The 17,656-nt window shown below is 46.5% G+C and overlaps 1 protein-coding gene across 1 annotated transcript in view; it reads right to left on the bottom strand.

The window, feature by feature from the left end:
• The window catches only part of col4a4 (collagen, type IV, alpha 4), a 36,238-nt gene that overhangs the window by 4,728 nt on the left and 13,854 nt on the right, over positions 1–17,656 (bottom strand). Inside the window, exons 12-45 of the mRNA XM_076735871.1 lie at positions 17,050–17,091; positions 16,611–16,691; positions 16,368–16,412; positions 16,123–16,185; positions 15,843–15,887; positions 15,447–15,500; positions 15,100–15,160; positions 13,296–13,400; positions 12,848–13,003; positions 12,584–12,673; positions 11,843–12,003; positions 11,687–11,759; positions 11,244–11,350; positions 10,560–10,743; positions 10,322–10,390; positions 10,128–10,235; positions 9,978–10,046; positions 9,242–9,391; positions 8,425–8,586; positions 8,019–8,186; positions 7,795–7,938; positions 7,425–7,532; positions 6,450–6,628; positions 5,776–5,839; positions 5,542–5,616; positions 5,217–5,324; positions 4,707–4,814; positions 3,604–3,675; positions 2,624–2,752; positions 2,398–2,505; positions 2,163–2,318; positions 1,600–1,848; positions 1,234–1,350; positions 153–341 (exon numbers count right to left, since the gene is read on the bottom strand). Coding sequence (XP_076591986.1) covers positions 153–341; positions 1,234–1,350; positions 1,600–1,848; positions 2,163–2,318; positions 2,398–2,505; positions 2,624–2,752; positions 3,604–3,675; positions 4,707–4,814; positions 5,217–5,324; positions 5,542–5,616; positions 5,776–5,839; positions 6,450–6,628; positions 7,425–7,532; positions 7,795–7,938; positions 8,019–8,186; positions 8,425–8,586; positions 9,242–9,391; positions 9,978–10,046; positions 10,128–10,235; positions 10,322–10,390; positions 10,560–10,743; positions 11,244–11,350; positions 11,687–11,759; positions 11,843–12,003; positions 12,584–12,673; positions 12,848–13,003; positions 13,296–13,400; positions 15,100–15,160; positions 15,447–15,500; positions 15,843–15,887; positions 16,123–16,185; positions 16,368–16,412; positions 16,611–16,691; positions 17,050–17,091 — 3,799 coding nt within the window. The remainder of the gene's footprint in view (positions 1–152; positions 342–1,233; positions 1,351–1,599; positions 1,849–2,162; positions 2,319–2,397; positions 2,506–2,623; positions 2,753–3,603; positions 3,676–4,706; positions 4,815–5,216; positions 5,325–5,541; positions 5,617–5,775; positions 5,840–6,449; positions 6,629–7,424; positions 7,533–7,794; positions 7,939–8,018; positions 8,187–8,424; positions 8,587–9,241; positions 9,392–9,977; positions 10,047–10,127; positions 10,236–10,321; positions 10,391–10,559; positions 10,744–11,243; positions 11,351–11,686; positions 11,760–11,842; positions 12,004–12,583; positions 12,674–12,847; positions 13,004–13,295; positions 13,401–15,099; positions 15,161–15,446; positions 15,501–15,842; positions 15,888–16,122; positions 16,186–16,367; positions 16,413–16,610; positions 16,692–17,049; positions 17,092–17,656) is intronic.

A 17,656-nucleotide genomic window follows, 5' to 3' on the forward strand; every position in this document is an offset into this window, starting at 1 on the left:
TCAGGGACAAGAAAGCAACTGATCATCAACTTCTGGCCACAAGTTCTGCAGAGCTAAGGGGCCGAGTCGGGTAGGTTTACAGTCTTTAGAACTTAGAGTTGTACAATGTGGAAACGTTGGTACGTGTCATGTGTTCATGTGCATAAATATACCCAGATCCTGAGTGTGAGCCTTCTCCTGACCCTCCAGGTACAGCAGACTGTATCCAATCCACAGGACCCTCATGTTTAGTGGACAGGAAGGAATCGTCTTTGACTGGCTGTGCATCACCAACAGGAAGCCAGAGTTCAAGCGTCGGCCTAGTCCGGGGGGACCACGGTCACCCGCTGGACCCGTGTCACCTGAGACGCAAAGACAAGAGGAAGGAACCTCAACAAATCAAATCCATGCAGGTGAAACGCAGCAGCTGCACAAACAGGTCTAACCCAAACCCAACCTGAAGTTCACTTGCACAGCTGCCACCAGCTGGGGTAAGTACTGCTGTGTGATTGGTGGACTGCAGGTTGTGGTTCAGAGACTCTGGATCTAATTCTCAACTGTCTGAACGTTACCTTCAGTTCGACACTGAAACTCTTGAGCTGGACCTCTGCTGGTTTCTTTCTGAACCTTCACGTCTGCTGTTAAAACATTTGGCAAGTGTGTTTCTTTCATACTATGACTATAGACAGGAGGTATAATGGGAGTGTCGCCAGGAAGCAGTGTCACATTCATCAAAGAAACAAAGAAAACAGGGAACGGTGTAAAGAAACATTACATCTGTGAAATGAAAGAGTTTTGAATTTAAAAGGCAAACGGACGGGACGATGAGAAGATGGATGACCGGTTGAAGAGCCTTAAAGAGGAATTTAGATTCCTCTGCTCTGATCACATCAGTACTTTGCTGAAATGCAACCAAACTATGAAAGAAAAACACAGATCAGAACCAATCAGCTTGTTGATGCATAGGTCTGAAATGTGTGGTTGAGATGTGGAAGCTGTGGACAATAGTTACCCATAATACCTTTCTCCGTCTAGCTTCACAGAGACAATTATCCACAGAAACTGATTATTGGAGTGCTACCTGGACAAAGAGTAGCTGTAACATAAGTAGTAGAATAAGAAAGAGTGATTTTGAAATTCACTGATTGTGACTAAACTAACATGAAGTGAATCAAAACAAAACTAACAATAATTGGTTGACAATCAGGCAGATAAAGACACACAGGCAGAGAGACAGACAGGTGCAAGTCTCACCTTTGGCTCCCACTGCTCCTTTTTCACCCGGCGGACCTGGCCTTCCTCGGTCTCCATCTGGACCTGGGGGCCCCTCAGACCCTATTGGTCCTTGAAACCCGACATCCCCCTTCCTGCCTGAAACACATCATCAACCATCTTAACATTCAGCTGCACTGACACTGATGTTAGCAGGTTCACATTACAAGATTTGATTTCAGACTTTTCACCCCTTGTTCCTCATTGAGCGCCTACCTGAGCTGGTTTTTATTGGTACGTGGTGAAATCTTTTCTTCTGATTGGAGGGAAATACCAAACACGGACTGAAATAACCGTCTGACTGGAACATCGTTCTCATCATGACCTGCTCCACCTCCTGTATCTCACCTTTGGGTCCTTTACGGCCGATTTCTCCCTGGAGGCCAGCACCTCCAGCCTGACCAGGGGCACCAGGGTGTCCCATGGGGCCCCGTTGGGAGGGAGGATAAGTGGGGCAGGGGGAGACTCGTCCTTTCTCCCCCTTTGGACCTATTGGTCCAGTAAATCCCTTTGGTCCCAGAGGCCCACTAGGACCGGTACAACCTATAGGACCTCGATTACCAGGCAGTCCCATCAAACCCGGAGACCCCTGCGCACCTGATCTCACACACACACACACACACACACACACACACACACACACACACACACAGATACTAACTAAGTGACAGTTCACAATGAGGTGTCCTGACATGGTTGTGGAGCCATACTTGCTGTGATTAATCTTTTTTTGTCTCTATGTGGACACCTTAGAGTCCATCCTGTCTTATAAACCTTATCCACAAACCAAAGGAACTAAGATCAGCTGTGTTTAAATCCTGTTTCAGAAGTCAATGAACTCTTAATGGAGCCTGAGGCATCAGTACCGTTGCTATGGTTAGGGTTAGGGTAGGGTCAACATGGAGTCTGACCTTTCATTCCTGGACATCCGGGTATGCCAGGCCGCCCTTTGGGCCCTGGAGGTCCCTTCGGGCCATTTGGCCCCGGGCACCCTGTGTCCCCGTTGTCACCATCATCTCCAGTTATTGGAGGGTTCTGACCTGGTTCCCCTATGTCACCAGGACACCCTGAGAACCCAACAAAGGTCAGAAGTCATCCAGTGTGATTTATCTGTCAGTTTTTTAAACCTGAACGTTCAAGTCTGACCTGGCTCTCCATCTGGTCCCAGACAACCAGGATCTCCAATAGGCCCTGGAATGGGACCTTTACAGTCTGGTCCAGGTTTACCTGGAGGTCCACAACCACCTGTAGGGCCTACAACAACACATAAAGACACATTACTGACAGAGAATCAAACCAAAGGTCTAATCTGTAGATGGATCATTGGTGCGAGTCTGATCCTGACCCTCACGTGAATCGCACTACTACAGACCTTTGGGTCCTGGGGGGCCTTTGGGTCCTGGTGGGCCAGGCTGGGATGGGCCACAGGGCCCTGGAGGACCTGGAGGACCCTTATCTCCTGGAAGACCTTTAGACCCCTCAGGCCCCAGCATACCCAGACCTGAACAGGCAGATAGATGTTATCTTTGAGATGCTGATGACAGTCCCAGTGACTTTTAATACAAAAAAACAACAACAGATGTCTCATAATGTCTCTAACTGAACTTTGACAAGTCAGAGGTTGGTTCAGTTTCACACAAACAAGATGCTTTCGCCCCATCATTTGGACAAAGTCCATGACAATTTAACTTTATCCTGAAATGTCTCATTAACCTGGAGTAGGTGGAGGAACCTGTTTTGCAATGCAGGGGTTGGAGCAGGTTTTCATGTTTGTGTAGCTGCAGAATAAATGTTTAGAGTCTGTGGTCCTACAACCAAGGGCTGAGCCCAACCTGGAATGAACCCACCCGACATTTGGGACCTGAACCTGAGACTGAGACGATATTATTTCTTCTTCATAGACAAAGTTATATGCTGCTTTGGAAAGACTTTCTCACAAAAACAAAAAAAGTAACTAATCTGTCAGCAACCAACATAGAAAAGGTCAAGTTCTACTGGCAGATGTTGCATTGGAGACCAGAATTTCCTTCCAGCCTTTCTGTGACAGCAAGGTCGATGCTTTTGACTGATAATATGAGTGATCAGGAAGTGTTAGACAGACATCTTTGCCTTTATTCAGTCAGTTCTGTTCAGCAGTTAGCAGTTCAATAAACCTTTCATTGGTAAAGAATCTGATTATGTGGACTGTATGTATGAAGTAACGTTCACTGTTCTCGAGTCCTGAGCTCAAACTGCCAGACTAAGACTGAATTAATTGATTGTCTTCATGTGGTGCCGTTACAACAGCATGTGTTTATCAGTTTATTTCATCTCCTCTTTGTGTACGTGTGTGTGTGTGTGTGAGACTCGTACCTCTGGTCCCCATGTCCCCCTTCACTCCTTTCAGTCCATCCAGTCCGTGAAGTCCCAGTGGTCCAGGAGGACCTGATGCAACAACATTGTCCATGAGAAGTAAAATATAGATTTATTGTGACCAGCTCACACATCTGTGCACCGTCATCGGTCAGCTGAAGAGGTTGTGGCACGGTGGAACAGTGGTAACACTTTGGTTCGATTCTCGCTGTGGGGGAATCCACCATGCCTTCGGTGCCTGCCGCTCGAGGAAAAGGGCCTTTCTGTGTGGAGTTTGCATGTTCTCCCCATGTTCACCTGGGGTATCCTCCATAAAAATATCCCCACTAAAAACATGCAAGAAGATCACCACCTGACCAATGGTGACAAAAAGAACTGGGTCCCCGGGCGCCGGTCGGATGGCTGCCCACCGCTCCTGGTCTGCCGCGGAGGAAGGATGACCAGGATGGGTTAAAGGCGGAAGACAAATTTCACCAGTGCATGGTGTGTGTGCATGTGGATGTATCTGTGTGACAAATAAAGGGGGATTGTCCCTCTGATTCTTCTTCTAATTACTCTATTTATCTAAAAACTAGAAAACTGGACAAGTCAAATCTAAAGTAAATTTAACTCCAGTCAGTATCATCTACAACCAGCCTGCTCAGTCTGCTCCTGTAGCTAACACTTTTTGGTTAAATGACCAGTTTAAAGGTGAATGTGATCATCATTTGAAAATACTGATTAAGACCTGAGGGTTTGCTTAGTGACCACAGTACTGATGTTTGTTTAACTCTCCCATCACATCAGATCATCTCCACCTCATATCAACCTTTGATCTGTATCTGGACAGTGAGGTTTGATCTCAGGATCGCCGATGTTCTCATTACAGGTGAGGGGAAGTGATGTGGGTCAAGTGTCACTAAGCTAAAACTGCACAGGCTGATCATAATGGGAACAGGCTCCAGATGTGGTCTGAACCATCTGATCTCATTCTGACAGTAATGTGTTCTGAGTTTTTCCTGACCCAGATCAGATATCCACATACACGACATGTAGACCACCTGTGGTCCAAAGTCCAAGTTTACCAGGCAATCTCTGTTACATGCTAAGCTTTGAGTTCTGACCTGGAAGTCCCATGCAGCCCTGTGGTCCTGGGGGACCATCAGCCCCTGCTTTACCAGGAAGACCTGGAAGACCTGAACGACCTCTGGGACCCGAGGGACCGATCACACCTGAAATAAACCACAAAGACAGACAGACAGGGTTAGGGTCAGGAAATAGTTTGTTATATACATGAATAAGATTCAGCTCCACCTGTCTCAGACTGGATGTTGATGAGTTCAGGATTTCCAGTAAACATGGAGGACGTGCTGAGTTTGTATTAACTGGAGAAATTAGAAATGAAGGCCTGGTACTCTGTGACGCTGAGGTAAATAAAGGTACTGAACACTGACATCATGATGCCAACCTGATGGAGCACTTCCTCTCTCTACAATATGCAGACTTCCATTGTCCTCTGCTCTAAACCTGACTGAACAGCTGCTGGTCCTTCCTGGTTTTGGATGGTAGCAGGTTACCTGACTTGGTTCATGTTACAGAATAAAGACTGATGAGGTCCAAGTGAGCTTCTGTACCTGGTTCACCAGGGTCCCCCTGATGGCCTGGATCTCCTTTGCATCCTTTCTGTCCTGGAGCCCCAGCGAAACCAGGTCCCCCAGGATCCCCTCGAGGTCCAGTAGGTCCTGAGAGAGAGAAAGAGCTGATTCATCCAGGAACTCACCTGATGGTTTACACAACCAGCTTCATCACAAAACATGAAACTTTCATGTTTCTGGTTAAAGTCAAACATAAAAACATTAAAGCAACACCACGTTCATGTTCAAGCTGCAGATCATCTTTACGCTCTGTTTCACTTTGTTTCCTATTAATTAAAGACTTGCTACAGAACCAGATCACCACCTGAGGGCCCGAAGTCTCCAGGAGGTCCCTTGTTTCCAGGTGGACCAGAACAACTGACAGAGTCTCCTTTATCACCTGAAACACAAACACAGACTTCACAGGTCCACCTGCACAGTAAAGGGTCAGAATCAGTGAAAGAATCAGAAATAAACCCGGTCTCCTTGTCTCTTTGCATTTCATATCTGAAATACAAATCTTTCAAACAAATCTGCTGAGTCATGGATTAGTTCCGACCTTTTGGTCCTGCACATCCTGAGCTTCCAGGTTTTCCAGGGAGCCCCGGACATCCTGGGTCACCCTGCAACCAAAAACAAGAACAAGACTCTGACCTTCAACATTTTCTGAACATGACAACGAAACGACAAAAAGGCTGTTTGGCTCTGAAGTGTAATCTTCTGTTTGTGGCTCTGCTGGTGTTGAGCCTCTTCAACAGCTCATAGAAACACACTGAACATTGTTTTGTCACGTGATACTCCTTCCTAATTCGATGAGGATTTCTTATAAACCTGATTTTGGACTGATGACATGTTTCAGCAGTTACTTCCATGTTTCCACATTTGGCATCTGCAGCTGTTAACCTGGTGAAACACGATGGAAGTTCATCTGCCGTGTATCTGGGATTGGTGTTACCACAGTACTACTGTGATAGAGTCAAAGGATCAACCCCAAAGGTCTCTCAGTAAGATGATGACTTGACGTTACCTGGTTTCACTGGAAATTTGTTAGTGAACACTTCACATAATCCTGTGAGCCTTAGCCAACATTAAAACTTGTTAGCTTCCTCTGAAACAGCCTGTTGTTTCACGCCCCGCATACAGCCGAACCCCCCGAACGATCAGCAGGAACAATGAACCCCCTCTGCCAGTCACACGATGTCTTACACAGATGTCACACAGCTTTTATCTTACTGGATCTCCAGTCTCTCCAGGGAAGCCGATGAATCCTGGAGGTCCCTTATGGCCAGGTGGTCCTGGAGGTCCCGGTTTGCCATAGGGCCCAGGAGGTCCTGGGAGACCTGCGATGCCAGGGGGTCCATTGATACCTGGATACCCTGCCTTACCAGTAGCTCCTCGCACACCTTTACTTCCTGTAGAGAGAGACTTTAAAAGGCTCACTGATTTCAGACACTGACTTCAGTATTACTACTTTTTCATGGGGTTCACTTTGTCCCACATTGGCTTCTGTGCACCAGGAAATAGCCATAGCCTCGTTCTCTGATTCCGAAACTGACAAAAGGCATCGCCTTCTCACACCGATTGTGGCTGTTACCAAACGTCCAGAGACCGAAGTGGAAGATTTAGAACCTGTGTGGCTATAAGCGCTGCAGGTCGTGACTGACTGGTCCAGGTTTTCTCCTCTGGGTTACCGTAGCTGTATGCACCTGCTGACTGTTCAGTACGACAAACTCATACACTCGACACCATTTGACTTTACTTGACTCGAACTGTCCTGACTGAACACACCTAGTCCATTCTCGTCTCATCTTGAGTAAGCCTGACTTTACGTGCCTCACCTGGACTGGACTTGACCTGACCCGACTCGACCTTACTCGACTCTCTTTTGGTGAGACTCACTGCTGCAGTTTGGCTGATGGACAATTTTGCATTTTCACTGAAGCACTTTCGTATTTCTGCTCTGGTCATGATACAACAGATGAACATGTTAGTGGATTTTTGTTGATTTAAAGTTGAAACTTGGACTTGTGTTGGGAATTTCAAAAGTCATCTGTGGTAATGAGTCCAAACCTTTGATGCTGTGTGTTTCTAACTTTCAGAGAGTACCTGAATGCAGCGCTGAACCTATGACCTAAATACACCATGACTCTGCCACTTCCTGTGTGACATCACGCCCTGACACTGGTCTCTATGGTAACAAGCTCTGACCTCGTGGTCCAGGAAAGCCGTTGATGCCAGGGGGTCCTTGTTTTCCTCTCTTTCCTTTGATGGGGACACACATGGTATCTCCTGGAGGCCCCGGGGTCCCTTTACAGCCTGCAGAGGATGCAGATGATGTGTTTGAGGTGATCTTCAGCTGCTTATTCAGCTCAGTGTTGGCAAGAGAAGTGATGTTCATGATCATTCCATTCAGACTGAGACTTAATCTCATCGGTTTATCCGTGAAACATCTCAACATGTTTATCAGTTACGTTTCAGAGGTGACAGATTTCATATTAAATCTTCATCAGAATAAAGTATTACTACAGTGGTACTCCATTAGCAATGTAGTAGCACAGTACTAACACTAAGTGTTTACCTTTCTCTCCTTTTGGGCCTTCACATCCTGGACCTCCGTCTTGTCCGTTAAGCCCTCTTGCACCCCTCCTCCCTGGTGCTCCCGGGGTCCCGAGCTTTCCAGGGACCCCTAGCCCTCCTGCCTGGCCCCGGGGCCCCATCAGACCTGAAACACAGTGCGAGTATTTCTGTGAAAGTGTATCATCAGGAAACATTCAAACACAGGTGTGATGGTGAGAGTCTCACCTTTCAAACCTTCAGGCCCTGGCAGTCCTGAGTCTCCACTGGGGCCAGAGGGACCCTGGGGTCCTGGGTACCCTGGTAAACCTGGAGAGCCTGGTTTACCTCGAGGCCCTTGAAGGCCAAAACCTGGAGGGCCTGTCTCTCCAGTCTCACCTTTCTCCCCCAAAAAACCTAAATGGAAATGAAAGAAGAAATAACATCACACAGTCTGTAACTGTAACATGAGGCGAAGGAATGATAATATAAGAATAAACTTTATTTATGCAGCACGATTCAAGCATAAAATGCAACACAAAGTTCTCAACATCAAAGAAAATAATAATCACATGTGTGATAAAACAATGAAAACAAGGGAAAATAAATGAAAAAAATAACAGAAAGCAGAATTACTTTCTGAGCATCAGCCTACCTGGAGGACCAATCGGTCCCTGAGGGCCAAACAGGCCCCTGGAACCAGGTTTTCCAGCATCACAGAGGTCAGGTGTGGGCCCTGTGGGGCCAGTTACACCTGGGGCCCCATCCTGTCCTCGTTGGCCCTTTGCTCCGAGGGCCCCGGTCAGACCCAGGGCTCCTGGACAAACACAGGAAATAATTAGGACTATACCAATAAATGATTTGACTTCAGATCAACATGTCCTGAAACCACCCACTTCTCCTCGCGGTCGACTCTTCTCTTCTTCTTTCTGCTTTCAGTTTAAATTTACTTTCTCATCTTTGTTTGAACGTCTCTTTGAATTTAATGAAATACATTTCTAATTCTTATTTTGACACATTTTAAGAGGCTTCTCTGTGTAACATTCAGGTGTTGTTGTTGCATGTTTGTAACCCCTCCTGCTGCGGGCTGCTGCAGCGCCCCCTGCTGCTTCAAACTGAGCTGACTTCAAAGTGACAGCAGACCTAAAATCAGCTTGTGCTGGTCAAAGTGTTCACTGTCGACTGCGGCGTTTCTTTTGAAGGCACGTTGACTTCGTCCAGTTCTGCTTATCCAAATTTTTTCTATTTGAAGGAAGCTTATAAAAACGTATTCAAAGCATAATCCTGTTGAAGTCTATTTTCTGCTGCTGTCATTCTATGAAGAAAATCTATTTTTAACACTGAAACCAGAACAGTTTTTCTTTCTTTCACCATCTTGAAGACAGAACGAAACGACTGGACACAGATGAATCTCTGCAAAGTGAAGAAGGCGTTAATGTATTCAGCTTTACATCTCAGGTCCAGTCTTTCACCTTGTAGTCCATCATTGCCGGGGGGCCCAGGGACTCCTTTAGGTCCCTGAGAGCCCCGTGAGCCCGGGAAGCCGATGGGTCCTGAGGGGCCGACAGCAGAGTCTCCTGCTGGACCCCTCAGACCAGAAGAGCCAGGGAGCCCTGGAGAGCCTGGTAAACACACAGTGAGACACACTATCAACACAGCTGGTACCGACTCTGCAGGCTTCCATCTGTTTTATTTATTATTTACTGGAACACAACTTAACAACGGTCACAGAATGATCCGTCACACCTGCTCTTCATCCTTGTTGGAGGAAACGGTAGTCAGGTGTCCACCTTTGCCGGAGACTGTGTTAGTCAGTTATCTTTAATCATATACTCACTTGGTTGGGTTAAATTGCGTGGAGTGAAGGATTCGTGGTCCAGTTCTTTCATCCATCACCGTGTTATAGAGGTCTGACGTCTTACTGGCATTTGTTTTTTGTGGTTTGATCAGCACTGATTCAGTTATTCAGTCATTACTGCTGGTTGCTTACTTCCTTTTGCACAAATTAAACAAAGCATCGATATCCTGTTGCATTGAAAGTGCATATGGTCTGTTTCTGTCTGTGTCAATTAAGGTCTTTCAGTAACGATCGGTGCATCTGGACCTTTGAATGATGTGTAAAATTTCAAGTGACCATGTTTTACTCGTAAATCGAGTGAAGAGACGGTGACAGTTGGAACCACATCACAGACAGACAGGTGACTGTACCTGGATCTCCTCCATAACTGAAGCCTTCAGGTCCTTCTTCTCCGGTATCTCCACCAAAACCTTGAGGTCCTGCAGGAGGAGGAGAGATATATGTAAGATAATGTTGGAGATAATGTAAAGGACAGGTGTGGTTCAGGTGTGCTCTGGTACCTTGTCGTCCAGGTGGTCCAGGAAGTCCAGGATGTCCTTTGTCTCCTTTAACTCCATCGGGTCCAGTGATGCCACGGAAACCAGGAGGACCCGGGAGTCCTGTATAACCTGGAAAGACAGGCAGGTGAACCGAGAAGTGGGCAGGAAATCAGACAGACAGGTGAACAGACAGATTGATGCTACAGATGGTTTACCTGTATTTCCAGTGTCGCCCTTCTCTCCAGGGGCACCAAGGTTTCTTGGCGAACATGGAAGGGTGTCACCTGCAGGAAGAGGAGGAGTCAAATGGGAAGAGGAGGGGTCAAATAGGAACTGGGAGGAGTTATTGAAAATATAAACGTCTTTGGGGAAGTAATGAAAATGTTACTGGAGTTGTGTTCTGCAGATTTGACACAATCTTGATTTAAAATTGACTTCAGATTGATTCTGTACCTCTAGCCCCCTTCAGCCCTGGGGGGCCAGGGAGTCCTGGAGGTCCCGGGTCCCCAGAGGTCCCACGCTGTCCTACTGCTCCTACTACACCTGGCCCTGTGGGGCCTGCTGGCCCTAGCAATCCCTTTGGCCCTGAGAGTCCTGGGAAGCCTCTTTCTCCAGGTGAGCTGGGGAAACTGTCACCCTGCAAAGCAGCAGATGAGAGGGTGAAGCAGCAGGTCCAGAGGCATCATTCAGCCAACAGCGACAGTGTGCAGTGCTGCCAGTGCCCCCTACAGGCTGCAGTGTTCATCACACAAACATAAGATAAGATAAGATAGATTTTATTTATCCCTCAATGGGGGGAAATTCACGTTACAACAGCAACAAGACAGAGTGCAAGAAGTCAGAGGACAAGAAGACGAGAAAATATTGTTATATACCCTGTGGTAATCTACAATACATACATTACGTACACACTCATTTACTTATACGTACTACTCTTTTAAAAATTACAAACAAACAACATCCTGGTTATGTGTCTACAGTCTTGTTTCAGTGATGGAGTCAGTGAGTTCGCTCAGGGCCGCAGCTTGAGCCTAAATTTTATTATTCAAAAAAGTCTGAATTCTGCTGAATTCCAACACCGTCTGGCTTTACTTTCACTTGGCTATGACGTGAGTTCACGTGAGGTGTCTGACTGACCTGGGGGCCGGGGTTTCCAGGGCTTCCCGGGGGTCCATCAAGTCCTCTTCTCCCTGGCGATCCTTGTCCGCCTGAGGGGCCCAGCTGGCCCTTGTTTCCTTTCTCACCTGGAGACAAAAGTCCAACAGAAGTTGTCTCAGGACACTTTCCATGTAGAGCTGCTACAGGCCGAGCTCTTTTATCTACAGAGACCCAACAATTCCCTCATGAGCGAGCACTTGGCGTCTGCGGTGAGTAAAAACTTCCTTTTAACAGGCAGAAACCTCATGCAGAACCAGGCTCCAGAACCACTGATCCATTGACATGACATCATGTCTGAAGTCAGTTCTTTTGGCCAAAATGTCATTTTTATTTAAAATGAACAAAATAAAATCAATCATAGTAGCATATGTTGTTTGTATACTAAGAGATGTGATTGATAAGTGCTTAATGGTTAAACTTACCTTTAATATCCACCACAATGAAGTCTCCCTTCTGGCCTTTGAACCCTTTGACACCTGGAAATCCACCCAGACCCTGCAAACAAATCCACCAATCAATTAATCAATCAATCAATTGTTCTGCTGCTGGTATGACCTCCGACCCTTCTGATGGCTCACCTGCTGTCCCTGTGTTCCCGTGTCTCCCGATGAGCCTTTGTCCCCTCTGAGCCCCGGGGCCCCTGGAAGTCCTTGAAACCCTGGAAACCCAAGGTCACCCTCAGGGCCGGGGCCACCCCTCTGAATAACTGGGGGCCCACAGGAACAGTCGCCGGAAACACCTGAAACGCACAGGTACGTTTAACAACAGTGACACAAGTCAATAAGGTGGAGTTCCTCAGGGAACCATCATGGAGCCTCTGTTGTTTCTACTGAGGAAGACACTGTTTTTTTTATAGCTTTAATTTAAGTAATTTAAAATTACTTCCCGTCCACTGAAAAACATGTCCCTCCAAATGTGTTGACTGTTGAATGTTTGTGATAATCTGAAGCATTAAGTGTTCCTTTACAACCCTCGTCAACTACGTTTGTCCAGATGGTGAGAAACGTTAGATGCACATATTTTCTGAATTCATTAGTATTCTGTGGGCCATACAGTAACCTTCGGCGGGCTGGATGTGGGAGTATTTTCCACAATATGGGACATATACTGTTGATTAACTGCAGTAAGCCTATTGCAGCCCCCCCCCAGAATGTTTTCCCACAGGTTTAACCTCTCTGTGGGCTTCATCTGTGTCGGTCAGAGTAAATCACGCACACCAAAAGTTTCACTTTCTGCTGTTTCTACCAACTCTGCACTGAATCATGGTAGATCAATAAATCAGTTAATAAAGATGTCAATCACTGTGTCCAGACACTGACCTTTAAACCCTGGGAAGCCCTGGGCCCCCAGGGGCCCCTGTAAACCTGGCCGTCCAGGTTCTCCTGGAGTTCCAGGAAGACAGTAAGTACCTGAAGTGGAACAAAGGAAGTCAGTGGGAACAACACCAACAGGAAATGATCTGTATTGGTTATAAATATTAAAACATGAAAATAACTTTAGCTATGGACATCACCAGGTGTGTCTGAAAGACAGGTGTGAGGGCACAGGTAACACAAACAGGCAGAAACAGTGTTCTATGGTACCTGGATTCCCTGGTTCTCCTTTCAGTCCTTTGGGTCCAGGTTTTCCTGGTTTTCCAGGTTCTCCAGGTGTGGGTCCATCTTTAAACACCTGACCTGGATCTCCTTTGTCTCCTTTAGATCCTTGAACTCCCCTCGATCCCACAACACCGACCGGTCCTGAGGAACAGCAGAAGACTTCACTCACTGTAATACCACCTTAAATCCGATCATAGTGTGAAAAATGTAAAATGCATAAACATAAAACTTTTGCCCTGTATAATCCATAATATTCATAATACACACAGTACTGGTTTCTGAGCTGAATGTGTGTTTGTTCCAGCAGCTGCATGTTTTTATACATCGCAGTAATTATCAAATCCAGGTTTAACCTTTACCGCTGAATATTCATCAGTCGTGCTACATATCAACACATATGATGCTGCCTTGCTCATGGGCTGCTGGTACTGACCAGGTATGGATCTGCCAGGGGCTCCTGGGGGGCCGTGCATTCCCATAAGCCCTATATCTCCAGGAGGGCCGCTCAGTCCGGGGGCGCCAGGGTCTCCAACATCACCTGGAAGACAGGAGGCAGTTAGCTGACAGCAAACCCGCGTTACAGCATAACAAAGCAGACGCACAGCAGTGTGTAGTCAGTGTGTACTGTACCTCAGTGTGTACTGTCAGTGTGTACTGTACCTCAGTGTGTACTGTCAGTGTGTACTGTACCTCAGTGTGTACTGTATGTCAGTGTGTACTGTCAGTGTGTACTGTACCTCAGTGTGTACTGTCAGTGTGTACTGTACCTCAGTGTGTACTGTCAGTGTGTACCTCAGTGTGTACTGTCAGTGTGTACTGTACCTCAGTGTGTACTGTCAGTGTGTACTGTACGTCAGTGTGTACTGTCAGTGTGTACTGTACCTCAGTGTGTACTGTATGTCAGTGTGTACTGTCAGTGTGTACTGTACCTCAGTGTGTACTGTCAGTGTGTACTGTACCTCAGTGTGTACTGTCAGTGTGTACCTCAGTGTGTACTGTCAGTGTGTACTGTACCTCAGTGTGTACTGTACGTCAGTGTGTAGTCAGTGTGTACTGTACCTCAGTGTGTAGTCAGTGTGTACTGTACGTCAGTGTGTACTGTATGTCAGTGTGTACTGTACCTCAGTGTGTACTGTCAGTGTGTACTGTACCTCAGTGTGTACTGTCAGTGTGTACTGTACCTCAGTGTGTACTGTATGTCAGTGTGTACTGTACGTCAGTGTGTACTGTCAGTGTGTACTGTACCTCAGTGTGTACTGTATGTCAGTGTGTACTGTACGTCAGTGTGTACTGTATGTCAGTGTGTACTGTATGTCAGTGTGTACTGTATGTCAGTGTGTACTGTATGTCAGTGTGTACTGTCAGTGTGTACGTCAGTGTGTATGTCAGTGTGTACTGTATGTCAGTGTGTACGTCAGTGTGTACTGTATGTCAGTGTGTACTGTACGTCAGTGTGTACTGTATGTCAGTGTGTACCTCAGTGTGTACTGTCAGTGTGTAGTCAGTGTGTACTGTACCTCAGTGTGTACCTCAGTGTGTACTGTACGTCAGTGTGTACTGTCAGTGTGTACTGTCAGTGTGTACTGCATGTCAGTGTGTACGTCAGTGTGTACTGTATGTCAGTGTGTATGTCAGTGTGTACTGTATGTCAGTGTGTACTGTACGTCAGTGTGTACGTCAGTGTGTACTGTATGTCAGTGTGTACGTCAGTGTGTACGTCAGTGTGTACTGCATGTCAGTGTGTACGTCAGTGTGTACTGTATGTCAGTGTGTACGTCAGTGTGTACGTCAGTGTGTACTGTCAGTGTGTACTGTATGTCAGTGTGTATGTCAGTGTGTATGTCAGTGTGTACTGTACGTCAGTGTGTACGTCAGTGTGTACGTCAGTGTGTACTGCATGTCAGTGTGTACGTCAGTGTGTACTGTATGTCAGTGTGTACGTCAGTGTGTACGTCAGTGTGTACTGTCAGTGTGTACTGTATGTCAGTGTGTATGTCAGTGTGTATGTCAGTGTGTACTGTACGTCAGTGTGTACGTCAGTGTGTACGTCAGTGTGTACTGCATGTCAGTGTGTACGTCAGTGTGTACTGTATGTCAGTGTGTACTGTACGTCAGTGTGTACTGTATGTCAGTGTGTACTGTACGTCAGTGTGTATGTCAGTGTGTACGTCAGTGTGTACTGTATGTCAGTGTGTACTGTACGTCAGTGTGTACTGTCAGTGTGTACTGACCCGTACCTGTGTGTGTGATGTCTGCGTCCTGAGGGAGGCCTTTAGGACCTGGATCTCCCATCATGCCCTTGGAATAGACAGGCTCATTACAGACTGTACATACACAGGAGCTCGTCTCTCATTGGCTACTGTGCTCTACTTTAAAAACACACCAGTTTCATTACAGAGAATAAAGCAGCTTCAGAGGACATTCACACTGCAGCTGAACAGCTCAGGTGTCAGTGGTACAGGTGAGTTACTCTATGGCATTCTTCCTGTTTTTACCTGTACGTGATTGGTCAGCACAGGGCTGACGGCGTTACACAGCAGAGAAACTGTTTTTACTGCACTGCATCACAGACAGAAAGACTGACCTTAGGGCCCTCTCGTCCAATCAGACCTGGGAGACCTGGACTTCCTCGATTCCCCTGAAAACACACAAACACACACACACACACACACACACACAGTCATATACACATCATATATGCACATGATGTACCCACGCTTTAACATAGTCAATCATTTCTGCACACACATGCTCCATATATTACATAACACGTATGAACTGTCCTGTGGATGAAGGTCTGTCCTAACTGTCCTGTGGATGAAGGTCTGTCCTAACTGTCCTGTGAATGAAGGTCTGTCCTAACTGTCCTGTGAATGAAGGTCTGTCCTAACTGTCCTGTGAATGAAGGTCTGTCTGTCCATTTCAAATTTGCACTTTCTGACACGTCACCTGCCTTTTTTTTTTTTTTTTTGTGACCCACCTTGAATCCTTTCTGTCCAGTCAGCCCAGTGTTACCAGAAAATCCCTGAAACACACAAACGCATCACAGACGTTAACATGGAGACTGATGTGTCAACAGTAATCTGAGTACAAAGGCTTCAAGTGAACACTGAAGGGGGCGACCTGAGTAACTGTTTACAGTTTCCTTTATACCACGACAAATGGAATTCAATCCCTTCATTTTGCACTCAGAACATTTTACTGGGAGTCAGTCAGACTGATAATACTGATCAACACTATGAGGATGGAGGGTCATTCACCCTGGGTCCAGGAAATCCCACAATCCCCTTCTCTCCTTTGATCCCTGGGAGAGCGTCCAAACCCTGAAACCATGAGCACAGATCCTGATCAGCTCCGCTTTATGTTCAACATTCACAACAATCCAAATGCGATCTCATCTGTGTAAATGCCGAACAAAGTTTATCGAGATCCGACTCTGGAGAACCTGAACCCTGAGTTCCTTCAGCCACGTCTTCTTGCGGTTTGACCTGATATCTAAACTTACCGGCAGTCCCTGAACTCCACAGAGGCCTTTAAGACCTTGAGGACCCTGAAGAATCAACAGAACCCACAGTTAGAACCAACAAAACCAGAACTATGGCACTGCCATGGACTAAGGACAGCAAGACCAGAGTGGAACAAGACCACACAAACATCTGCCGTAGAACAAGTTCAGAGATTCAGTACATTTACAATAGAACTGCAGTAGAACCACGGTGGAACTTAGTAGAACGACAGTAGAACCTACCTGTTCTCCTTTGATGTACAGATCCTCTGGAGGGTCGACATACTCAAATGGCCCCGGAGGCCCTTGGAGGCCCTGATCCCCCTGCGGGACACACACAGTACTGCAATACTGCTACTGCACATGACTACTAATACTAACAAAGTTCAGATTAAAGTAAGATTAAAAGGTAAATCCTGTCTCCTGTTCAGTGATGTCGCTCTCACTGCAGAACGTTCTCTGGACTTCAGCTCTATGTGTCACAAACATAACAAACATCTACTGCAGGTCTGTCCGTCCTGGGAGACCGACCCCTCGTCTGTTGTCCTTCCTGAGCTTTCGTCACATTTTTTCACTGCTAAAAAGGTTTTTTGGGGGAAGTTTTTCCTCGTTTGACTCGAGGGTCAAAGGACAAAGGGTGTTGTTTTCCTTACAGATTGTAAAACTCCTTGAATATTTGTACCTCGTCTCCTTTCTGTCCGGGCAGAGATCGTCCTTTTTCTCCCTGAAACAAATTCATCAACGCCTGTTAGACGTTCACCTGTTATTATATACATTTATACATTTATGCAGTCTATATGTGTATTTTCACTGCAATTACTGTGGATTATACCAAGGAGGGTTGAATCAACTGGACTTGGTTGTAGAACCTTGAAAACATTTTGCATCTCATCCAAGAAGCTTCTTCAGGTCTGACTGACTGGTGGAGAGTCTCAGGTATCGAACCTCTGTGGGGTCGTTACTGACTGCAGTCATAAACCAGGACATAGGGACGCCCGGTTTATTGGAAACGTCTGAGAGATGCACTTAAAGCTCGTGGAACCCCTAAGTGGAAAGAACAAGTTCCAGGAAGAACAGCAACAGTGCAACCCTAACACAACAACTTCATCGTTCCAGACGTGTCTGGACTATCTGAGAAACTCAGGAGGATCTTCAACAAACACCACATCCCTGAGTCTGTCAAAGCCAGCAAGACACTCAAGAAACTGGTCAACCAGGGAGACCCAAAGACAAGACCAGCTAGTGTCTGCAGTCCAACGCAATGAGGAACCCACAGATGATCTGAACAA

This window comes from Chaetodon auriga, chromosome 7 (assembly GCF_051107435.1).
Source record: "Chaetodon auriga isolate fChaAug3 chromosome 7, fChaAug3.hap1, whole genome shotgun sequence".
NCBI classification, from domain to species: domain Eukaryota; kingdom Metazoa; phylum Chordata; class Actinopteri; order Chaetodontiformes; family Chaetodontidae; genus Chaetodon; species Chaetodon auriga.